The sequence below is a fragment of the Mytilus trossulus genome, chromosome 11, assembly GCF_036588685.1.
Source record: "Mytilus trossulus isolate FHL-02 chromosome 11, PNRI_Mtr1.1.1.hap1, whole genome shotgun sequence".
Lineage (NCBI taxonomy): Eukaryota > Metazoa > Mollusca > Bivalvia > Mytilida > Mytilidae > Mytilus > Mytilus trossulus.
In genome coordinates, this window is record NC_086383.1 from 7,078,047 (window position 1) to 7,090,494 (window position 12,448).

The 12,448-nt window shown below is 33.4% G+C and overlaps 1 protein-coding gene across 1 annotated transcript; it reads right to left on the reverse strand.

Annotated features, from left to right (window-relative positions):
- Positions 1-6,772: 6,772 nt before the first annotated feature.
- LOC134689675 (putative zinc finger protein 730) lies at positions 6,773-7,543 on the reverse strand. Its single transcript, XM_063549640.1, has one exon. It carries the CDS (start codon positions 7,541-7,543, stop codon positions 6,773-6,775), a length of 771 nt encoding a protein of 256 aa, XP_063405710.1.
- Positions 7,544-12,448: the final 4,905 nt, after the last annotated feature.

The window sequence follows — 12,448 nt, forward strand, 5'->3', positions numbered from 1 at the left end:
ATTTGAAGGGATGGCATACTAAGAAGAAGAGAAAAGTTAGACTAATTACCTGAAAATTGGTGAATATTGATTCTGGTATGACAAATGTATGAATAAGAATGATATATTCTTCAAAGGTCAATTGTCACCAATATTTCTGCAGTGACTCTTTATTATATCACAGAGTGGTAATTACCTATATATCATGTTTGTGTAAAAAACTTGTCAGTAAAACAAAAGTATAAACATGATCAGATTTGATGGTGTTGTTAGTAGATATTTTATCAGTTAATGATTGGTTCATTAAAATGTGATATGAATATTTAGATTTGTCTTTTGTTTGCCTACAAGACCATATTTTATATTATCAGTTTGAAGCTGAAACCCACCACATTCTGTATGTGCCTCTCCCATGTAATTGAGTGCTTGTCGTTTGTTGCTGTAAGTTCAATTTGTTTTCAGTGCATTGTTTTATTCATAAATCAGATCATTAGTGAGTTCGTTTGAAATTTTACATTTTAATTTTGATACTTTTTATAGTAAACTATATATATTAGTTTTTCTCATTGTTGAAGGCCGTAACATGACCTATAGTTGTAAACTTCTATGTCATTTAGTCTCTGGTGGAGAGTTGTCTCATTGGCAATCATACCACATCTTGTTAATTATGTTTGATGCTTATTTTCTAGATTATTTCCCAGATGTTAAAGAACAGGTTTGGTTTATCAGTGACTACATAAAGATTTTTATATCAATCTTTTTTATGATTTGAATGTATGCAACTATTTGAGTGTGATTGGTCTGTTAGAATTTCTTTGTCAGTTTATAATTTGATATACTGTGACAGGGTGCTCACTATTAAGGTGGTAGACAACACCTTTAACTAAAATTAATTGAGCACGTTTAATTTGCATAAAATTTTGACAAAGTATTTACTTTGACCCTTTGACAAAAATATAAAAATTTCAAAAAATTTGAACCAACCATTTTTAGCTCACCTGACCTGAAAGGTCAAGTGAGCTTTTCTCATCACTTGGCGTCCGTCGTCCGTCGTCCTGCGTCTGTCGTCCGTCGTCCGTCGTCCGTAAACTTTTACAAAAATCTTCTCCTCTGAAACTACTGAGCCAAATTTAACCAAACTTGGCCACAATCATCCTTGGGGTATCTAGTTTAAAAAATGTGTCCGGTGACCTGGCCATCCAACCAAGATGGCCGCCATGGCTAAAAATAGATTACAGGGGTAAAATGTATATTTTGGCTTATATCTTTGAAACCAAAACATTTAGAGCAAATCTGACAAGGGGTAAAATTGTTGATCAGGTCAAGATCTATCTGCCCTGAAATTTTCAGATGAATCGGACAACCCGTTGTTAGGTTGCTGCCCCTGAATTGGTTATTTTAAGGAAATTTTGCAGTTTTTGGTTATTATCTTGAATACTATTATAGATAGAGATAAACTGTAAACAGCAATAATGTTTAGCAAAGTAAAACCTACAAATAAGTCAACATGACCCAAATTGTCAGTCAAACCCTTAAGGAGAAATTGCCCTTTATAGTAAATTTTTAACAAATTTTCATCAGTTTTTGTATCTTGTACAAAAATCTTCTTCTCTGAAACTTCATGGCCAAATTAAACCAAACTTGGCCATAATTATCATTGTGATATATAGTTAAAAAAATGTGTCCGATGACACCGCATACCAAACAAAATGGCCGACATGGCTAAAATTAGAACATAGTGGTAAAATGCAGTTTTTGATTTATATCTTTAAAACTAAGACATTTAGGGCAAATCTTTCAAGATTTAAATGTCCATCAAAATAAGATCTATATCCTCGCAAATTTTTAGATGAATCTGACAACTCATTGTTGGGATGCTGCCCTAAAATTGGTAATTTTAAGGAAATTTTGCAGTTTTTGGTTATTATCTTGAATACTATTATAGTTAGAGATAGACTGTAAACAGCAATTTTGTTCAGCAAAGTAGGATCTACAAATAAGTCAACATGATTAAAATTGTAAGAGTACCCCTTAAGGAGTTAATGCCCTTTATAGTCAATTTTGAACAACTTTTCGTCATTTTTGTAACTTGTACAAAAATCTTCTTTTCTAAAACTATGGGCCTTATTAAACTAAACATGGTCACAATCATTACTATGGTATCTATTTAATAAAAGTGTCTAATGACCCCACCTACCAACCAAGATGACCGACATCAGTAAATACAGTAACAGGTGAGCGACACAGGCTCTTGAGAGCCTCTAGTTTATCAGAAATATTACACTGGTTATATAGCAGTTTGACAAATACTTATTTTGATCATTGAGAAGCTTAATATTCCCTTAACAACACAAAGTAATTAAAACATTTAGCTGATTTTACAGAGTTATTTCCCTGTAGTGTTAGGTACCACCTTAATTGTTTATACATGTTATATGACTTGAATATCTTCAATTATTTGAAGCTGATTGGTCTGTAAAAATTTCTTTCCTGTGTTTGCACTTTCAAAGATTGTGTTGCTGAAACTATGTTCTTAGGCCACACCAATTTGATTCCTTGTTCGACGGACCGGCCCGCACCTATTTTTTTCAAAACAGAATTTTTTTATTTTTTTTATATTCCCGCTTTCCGCATCCGGAAATGTAATCATGTCCATTTCCCGCACTGTTTTTTTTTGTAAATATAATAAAAAGATATCAACATTTGTTTTTAAAATCAGTCTAACCTGTATATAACGATTTTAAACATAAAAGCACCCATCACACTGTGTAAATATCTGTGAGAATATTTTTTTTCAGCATGAAACCTATTTATCCAAAGTGGGAGTGCTCCGAAATAAATTTATAACAGCGAAAATACCTATAAAGAACAAAACATTAGTTTCTTTCCCCCTTACTTATATTCCCTATGAAAAAATGTTCGTTGTTAGAATAAAGTACAAAGAACTTCTGAAGGATTTGCCTTCAACTGCAATTATATTGTATGCTGGGGGAAAAAAACTATCCATAGCCGCTGCATGTTTATGCACCTGTCCTGATTGATTCAGGGGCCTGTCATTCAGCAGTTATCGTTTGTTGGTGTTAATTTGTTCAAAGTGTTCATTGGTGTTTTCCCGTTTGGATATATATAAATTAGATCGTTGGTTTTCCTGTTCGAATTGTGTACGCTAGTAATTTTGGGGTCCTTTATAGCTTGCTGTTTGGTCTGTATCAAAGACCTGTGTAAAAGGCCGTACTTTGCCCTGTGTTTGTTATTATCAGGTTGAGAACAACCCTCCCTCAGACATGTCAGACAAGGGGTTATTTTACTGATGTAGAAAAGAAAATAGAAAATAAATACCAAGGATTTGTATAGTTCTTCTCTTTTTTTTCAAAATTTTTCAAATTTTGAATTTTGAAAAGTTTCAAGAAGAAATCTTCAATTACACATTATTGTGCAATAGATTTGTTAGATCTTTGACCACATTAATTTTGTAACAAAAACCTATATTATGTACAAAATTTGATCACAATCCAAAATTCAGACAGAATCAAGCTTGAATATTGTGACCAAATTTGCCCCAACTGTTCAGGGTTCAACCACAGGGGTCATATAAAGCTGTGCCCTGCGGAGCACCTGGTTAAATCCTGTTAGTATTCCTTTGTGAAGAACTTACTGACACAGAAGGAAAAATTCAAATTCAAACCAAAAACTTATATATATCAATCATGATCATTCATGTTCAGATTGTGACAAGGGAGATAATTATCCATCATCAATGTTTGACTCTACAGATTGTGACAAAGGATATAATTACCCATCATTAGTGTTTGATACTACAGATTGTGACAAGGGAGATAATTATCCATCATTAGTGTTTGATACTACAGATTGTGACAAGGGAGATAATTATCCATCATTAATGTTTGATACTACAGATTGTGACAAGGGAGATAATTATCCATCATTAATGTTTGATACTAAAGGTTGTGACAAGGGAGATAATTATCTATCATCAATGTTTTACACTTTAAAGATTGTGACGGGTGATAATTATTCGTTTACTTAGTATTAATAATTTCCACGAGTAATTATATCTACAATAATACCAGACAGTGATGAAAGATATGCTTTATGAACAAATTAATACAAATGTACAATGAGTCATATTACACTTGTTATGACAAAGTTTAATTAATAAACATAAAAATCCATGAAAAACATTAAAAAAAATTAACAAAAAACGCAACAAATATACAGCCTCAATCAAATCATTTTTCATCAACAAAACTACACAATTCTGTGATACCGGTAAGAGTTAATTATTATCATGATCTGTAAAATTTGGCCACAAAACCCAAAATTTACAGATCATGAACATTGTCTGTCATTTGTATATATAAAACAAATAGAGTCAGGCCAATGTCACATTCTTTCATCTGTGGAACACTTGGAATCAGGACACAGTTACATTATGACTGTCATTTGCATTTGTAGAACACGAGGCATGCGAAAATATAATTATGTTTTTGAAGTCTACAAGGTTTTCTTTTGAGCTCACCTGGCCCAAAGGGCCAAGTGAGCTTTTCTCATCACTTGGCGTCCGTCGTCCATCGTCGTCGTCCCTGGTTGTTAACTTTTACAAAAATCTTCTCCTCTGAAACTATTGGGCCAAATTTAACCAAACTTGGCCACACTCATCATTGGGGTATCTAGTTTAAAAATTGTGTCCTGTGACCCGCCAAACCAACCAAGATGGCCGCCATGGCTAAAAATAGAACATAGGGGGTAAACCAAAGCATTTAGAGCAAATCTGACATGGTGAAAAATTGTTTATTAAGTCAAGATCTATCTGCCCTAAAATTTTTAGATGAATCGGACAATTGGTTGTTGGGTTGCTGCCCCTGAATTGGTAATTTTAAGGAAATTTTGTCCGTTTTCAGTTATTATCTTGAAAATTATTGTAGATAGAGATAAACTGTAAACAGCAATAATGTTCAGCAAAGTAAGATCAACAAATAAGTCAACATGATGAAAATGGTCAGTTGACCCCTTAAGCGTTATTGCCCTTAATAGTCATTTTTTACCAATTTATCTTAATTTTTTAGCTCACCTGGCCCGAAGGACCAAGTGAGCTTTTCCCATCACTTGGCGTCCGGCGTCGTCCGTCGTCGTCCTGCCTTAACTTTTACAAAAATCTTCTTCTCTGAAACTACTGGGCCAAATTAAACCAAACTTGGCCACAATCATCATTGGGGTATTTTGTTTAAAAAATGTGTCCAGTGACCCGCCCAACCAACCAAGATGGCCGCCACGGCTAAAAATAGAAGATAAGGGTAAAATGCAGTTTTTGGCTTATAACTTAAAAACCAAATCATTTAGAGCAAATCTGACATGGGGTTAAATTGTTTATCAGGTCAACAAGATCTATCTACCCTGAAATTTTCAGATGAATCTGACAACCCGTTGTTGGGTTGCTGCCCCTGAATTGGTAATTTTAAGGAAATTTTGCTGTTTTTGGGTATTGTTTTGAATATTATTATAGATAGAGATAAACTGTAAACAGCAATAATGTTCAGCAAAGTAAGATTTACAAATAAGTCAACATTACCGAAATGGTCAATTGACCCCCTAAGGAGTTATTGTCCTTTATAGTCAATTTTCAACAATTTTTATAAAATTTGTAAATTTTTACTAACATTTTCCACTGAAACTACTGGGCCAAGTTCATTATAGATAGAGATAATTGTAAGCAGCAAGGATGTTCAGTAAAGTAAGACGTTCAAACACATCACCATCACCAAAATACAATTTTGTCATGAATCCATCTGCTTCCTTTGTTTAATAGTCACATAGACCAAGGTGAACGACACAGGCTCTTTAGAGCCTCTAGTTTAATCTTTTACAAAAATCTTCTCCTCTGAAACTACTGGACCAAATTTAACCAAACTTAGCCCCAATCATAATTAGGGTATTTTGTTAAAAAAATGTGTACGGTGACCCGGCCAACCAACCAAGATGGCCACCATGGCTAAAAATAGAACATACGGGTAAAATGTAGATTTTGGCTTATAACTCTAAAACCAAAGCATTTAAAGCAAATCTTACAAGTGGTTAACTTGTTTATCTAGTAAATATCTATCTGCCCTGAAATTTTCAGATGAATTAGATCACTGGTTGTTGGGTTGCTGCCCCCCAATTGGTATTTTTTAAAGAAATTTAGCCGTTTTTGGTTATTATCTTGAATACTATTGTAGATAGGGATAAACTGTAAACAGCAATAATGTTCAGCAAATTAAGATCTACAAATAATCCAACATGACCAAAATGGTCAGTTGACCCCTTAAGGAGTTATTGCCCTTTACATAGATATAGGAAGATGTGGTGTGAGTTTTTAACGATTTTCATTAATTTGGTAAATTTTGGTAAGTTTTTACAAAATGTTTTTATCTGTGACTAAAGGGCCAAGTTCATTACAGATAGGGAAAATTGTAACTAGCAAGAATGATCAGTAAAGTATGATCTACAAACACAACACCATCACCAAAAAATTTTTTTGTCATGAATCCATCTGTTTCCCTTGTTTAATATGCACATATACCAAGGTGAGCGACACGAGCCTCTAGTTTCATTTACTATCATGACTGTTGTGCAAAAATGATGATTACCTGTTACTAATATATATTTTTTTACTTAAAATTAAAAGTAAAAACCACCATGAAAATTTCAATTGACCAGTATTTGACCACTTGAAGAGTATTGTCAGTGGCAGTAAATACCACTGGTAAATACCGGGGTTGGTATTATCTTGTTTTTAAGAGCATGTCTGCCTGTGTAAATCTAGGGTTTTTTGGTCATCAAACTCTGAATTACATAGAAAACATATATACACTGTATGATAATCTTCACAATGCACACGCAGGAGCTTGCTTGAATGAATTATTTTCTGACAGACTGAACAGCGATACCCTTGACCCTTTATATATACACAGGCAATAGAATGTTGACACAAATCAACCATATTTGAAAAGAACGCAGGGCAGACAAGACACTGATAAGGAAAGTGCTTAGATTTAGCATGATAAGAAAAATCTTCAAAACAATCATTATCATTCCCACATAATATACACCTAACAACACCAACACCAGTTTTTATAATATCAAAATGTACATTTTTACTCAAATTAAACTGTGTTATTAAATGTCTGTTATTTTTGGTTATAATTTCTGATTTCTGGTCTTCCTTTTTCATCTGATTACTTTCACATTCATTTTTATGTTGCAGTAAAGAATTCACTGTACAGAAAGTTGCTTTACAAAGGGAACATGAAAATGGATAACTTTTTTCTCTCTTTCTTTTCCAACCTTTCTGTGGAATATCTTCATTTTCTACCTGAGAATGAGAATTCATTGTATTTATATCAAAAGTAATGTCGCTTTCACTTTTACATTTCAGCCTTTTCTTCATCCTGGATAAAGTTGAATCTGAACAGGGACGCTTATTCATTCCATTTTCTATCAAATCCACATGTACACTTTCTTTGTGAGGTTTAGTTTGTTTTACATTAACTGGATGCTTATTCATTTCATTTTTTATCAAATCCACACTGTCTTCTTTATGAGGTTCAGTTTTTTTTTACATTAACAGTAGTTGCCTCCCTTTCACAAGTATTATGATGTTTATTTAAGTCAATTATCCCCCTTTCACAAGTATTAACATCATAATACTTGTGAAAGGGGGATAATTGACTTAAATATCATCTATGATTGAATGACCATCATCATGATTAGATGCAGTAGGCGCCTGATGCATTGATGGTGTACGACTTGTACAGTCATCATGTTTAGATGCAGTAGACACTGTATGACTAGAGCTGTACTCCTCATCGAACCCATAATTGTTTATTGGAAATATGTTCTCTTGCTTTGTAATATCATTTATGCACCTGCTTGTCATTTTTTTCATTAAAAGGTTCTGAAAAGCAGATTGGGCTTCTGAGGCTTTACCATTAGAAGGTCTACTAGTACTTATTTCTTTGCCATTTGAATGTCTACTGGTCCTTATTTCTTTGCCATTTGAAGGTCGACTGGTCCTTATTTCGTTGCCATTTGAAGGTCTACTGACCTTTATTTCTTTGCCATTTGAAGGTCTTCTAGTACTTATTTCTTTGCCATTAGAAGGTCTATTGGCCCAAATTTCTTTGCCATTAGAAGGTCTATTGGCCCTTATTTCTGTGACACTAGAAAGTCTACTGGCCCTTATTTCTTTGCCATTTGAAGGTCTACTGGTCCTCATTTCTTTGCCATTAGATTTGTTGCTGTTGCCTATTTCGATTTCTACTTTCTGCACTTCCCCTGTTACTTGTTTATACATGAACACAGGACGTCCTATTTGACACTTTTCTTTTTCTGGGTGACCTTGAACCTGGTCACACACCTTTGTAAATTCCTTCTCTTTTTCTTTGTTTTGTTTTGTTTATACGTTATATAGAACATAAGTTTCCTTTTCAGTTTCAGCCTTTTTTGTTATCTTAACATCATACGTATCAGAAAGAAAGTTTGTTTCAGAAGTTATTCTACCTACACATGGCCATATTTCTTCAGGGGTGATTACATGTAACCTTGACCTATTGACATAACAAGGAAACTTAAAATGATTTTATTTTGCATGTTTTTCAAACTGATTTCGGTTTTGAAAAATCTTTCCACAGAGCAAACATTTATATTTGAATACTCCATCTTCTCTTATTTTAAAATGCTCTCCTTCTTTTAACAGATAACCCATTTTCTTAACTTCTTTTGGTTTGCTCTCTCTTTGAAAAGTTTTACTAGTTTTTGCTGCCTCAAAATCGTTTCCTTTAACTTTTGACTCTCCTGACAATAGTTGTTTGTCTTCAGCCTCAGTTTCACTTTCTATTATAGTAGCATTCATTTCAGCCTTGATGATAAGTACCTCACCTGTTTCAGGTTTAAACAAGGTGAATGTTTAGTGTTGTTTTCTGGTACAGGCATGTCTGTTATTGGCATGGAAAGCATTCCAGTACCAGTTTGTACCAGTCTGTTGTCCTGTGTCCCTGTTCCAGGGTTATTCAGTGGCAAAGTATTTGCACTGGTTTTCAATGGCTCCTTAGAATGATGAATATGCATCATGTTAGCTGTCGGTTGGAAAACTGCAAAATAAAACATTTCATATTTTTTTAAATTCAAAAATTAATGTGCTATCTTACTATTGTGATTTTTTGATGAATGGACAAAAAAGTGAGATTAACTATATTGCGATTCAGGAAAATGTGCTAATACGGATATTTGTGTCAGATAACAAAATGTGAGCTTTTATAAATTATTGTGATATCCAACCAGTCGCAATATTCTATTTAATAAAAAAAAATCTGAATCAACAGTTTTTGTCTGATGAGGTTTAACAGAACTTTCCTTTTATGCATTCATTCGTAAAATTCATTGGATCATATTTTACCTTTCTTGATGTAGACAGTGCTCCATTTAATTTCTAAGCAAGTTATAGTCAAGATTTTGGGTAAATCAACAATTTGTTTAACTATTTGTTATTCAATGCATTTGGCTTTATAACTCAAGAAAAGGACACACCTAAACAAAAAACTGCAATGTAAAATTATGATACTGCGGAGCGAAGTAAAGACACTTGATTTTAGCCTAAATATAGGGCAAATTTTAACCTTATACAAAAACATTTCTTTTTGATTTTTTCACTTGCTACTTGAGAACCTGTGGAAAATTCTGTAGAATCTGGTTCCTTTTTCAACATCTAATTCTGGTCAAAGTCACATGAGTCATGCAAGGAACTTTCTAATTTTACTTCTTTATTACCATCATCTTCCAGCATGCCTATAAATTGATTTTCACTTTTTACAGCCAAATTTTCATCAGTATCAGCTATCAGATGTCCCATATTCACAGAGTTAAGAGGCAGAGGTTCTGTTTTAATGTCATATTTTTGGCAGTTATACTCTACTTGTAACATAATGTCCTGATTGAGTTCTAGATTTATATCTGTATCTGTTTCCATGGTAACAACATCTGCTACAGTTCCTACTGAATCTTGCTGTTCTGTTTTGATATGAAGTGCTACCATATTTTTTGTTGTTGATATAATTTCACTTGTCAAAATTACTTCTTGTTCCTGATGAAGTTCAATCAGTTTCTGGTATTTACAAATGTAACAGTCTTTGTTTTTGTCTTCTCCACATGGTTTTTCTATCCCACCAATATTACTTTGACTGAGTGGTTTTTCTATCCCACCAATATTACTTTGACTCTGTTATCTTAGATATTAAAGTTGTAATACACATCATCTCATCATACTCTGTAAAATATTTTTAAAAGATGTCAACCCTTAAAATCTTGTTTTCAAATATATAATATATATAGTTACAAATACATATATATATACAATGTATATTATATAAAAAAAGAAATTATGGTATGATTGCCAATGAGACAACTCTCCACAAGAGACTAAATGACACAGAAATTAACAACCAAAGGTATACTAATACAAAAAATGTAAGTTACAGTATAAATAGAATTTAATGGAATATGAATTAATGGGTCCCTCCTTTTGTGGGAAAAATTTGGTTGATTATATACTAGGGAATCTGAAGCATGACTGGACCCCCCCCCCTTTATGAAAAGTTCTTGATCTGCCACTGATGTATATAGCTACCTGTAGGTAAAGACAGTGGGTAGGTACATTTTGTAGGTAGTCATTTTCCTTTTTTAATATCGGCAAAGAAAAATTGAAGTGTTCAATGCTATTTAATCTTCATGATTAAAAAAAAAACTTTACCATATCTTCTTTTTTGTATAATAGGTACATGTACATGTATAGCATCTATGCATTAAGATTATGACACAGACATGTTTATGTTACATGTTGAGGGTCTCATTGGGGTGTTATGATCCCAGATCCTGCTTACATTTTGTATGTGCAAATGTGCGATTCTCATTTTATTGTAATTTCCTGTGTCCCGCTAGTTTTTCACAGCACAATAATTTGACTTTCACGTGTCATGCTTACAAAAAATCTGCAAACCTGCGTCACGCTTAGACCCCAATGAGACCCCCATGTATATAAAAAGTTTAACTCACAATAATCATGATAATTAAGACTTTCATCTGTCTCAATGAAGATGACATGAAAGTTGTTCCCTTAGGGTTTTTATTAAGAATGCAATTAAATATTTCCATTCATTGATAAACTGCACTTAAATGCACTTTTTAATTCGTTGGAAAGGGCTTTAACTGAACATGGAGAAAAGCTGAAATCGTGAAAATCTCACTTGACCTGTAAATTGTCATGATAAATCATTAAACAATATCAAATCAATATCTTCAACAGACAGATGGACAGACGGATGGATGGACAGACAGACAGACAGACAGAGGCTGACAGACAGACAGACAGACACAGACAGACAAACCTAAAGTCCCTGCAACTTCTTCGGTAGGGGACTAAAAATGCAAATGCTTTTAACCGAATGCAAAAAACAATGTACTATTGTCTTATCCCATTAAACTAATTTATAAACAAAACTTTTATTTTTTAACTTCATACCTGCCAACTTTAACGTTGGAAACGCATTATGTCTGTTTTCTATACACATCGTTGTCAATATAATTGAATCATTTGATGCGGCTGTCATACAAGTGAGAGGTTTAGCTAGCTTTTAAACAAGGTTTAACCCACCAGTTTCTACATAAGAAAATGCCTGTACCAAGTCAGGAATATGACAGTTGTTATACATTCGTTTGATGTGTTTGAGCTTTTGATTTTGCCATTTGATTAGGGACTTTCCGTTTTTAATTTTCCTCGGAGTTCAGTATTTTTGAGATTTTACTGTTTACATCTCCTGGAATTTAAAATCAATAAATGCGAATTGATGTGAAACAAGTGTCGGAAAATTAGTAGCCTACAGTGCCCTTACCAAGTTGGTCGTAGTCGTGTCCTTGGGTTTCAAACTCAAATTGTCCACACTAACACTGCTTTAAATATATTGACGCTTAGTTCTATTCTGAAAATTCAATCCCTCTCAAGTAGCCGTAAATTTTATTTCATAATTATTACATTGAAAATAGTGACTGTCACACATTCAGTATGCTGTTTTAATATAATTGAAATCATTAAAAGATAGGCGAAAGATACCAAGAGATATTCAAACTCGAAACTGACAACGCATTGTAAGGAGTATTAATCCAACATCGTGTTTTATCTGTTTTCCTGTAATTGTTTAATTTCGATTCAAGTAGTTTATTTGGGGCGCTTTTTCAAAATATAACATAAATATATATGTAAGCTAACGTGTCTTTGTTGATGTTTATGGCGCAATCATTGATTACCGCCCCGGGATGACCACACATAGTTGCAACTGCGATATTTACGAAAAGCATTGATGATAGTACTATAATAAGCTGTACGGTTACTGAGCATCTTGCATAGAATGCATGTTTGAGA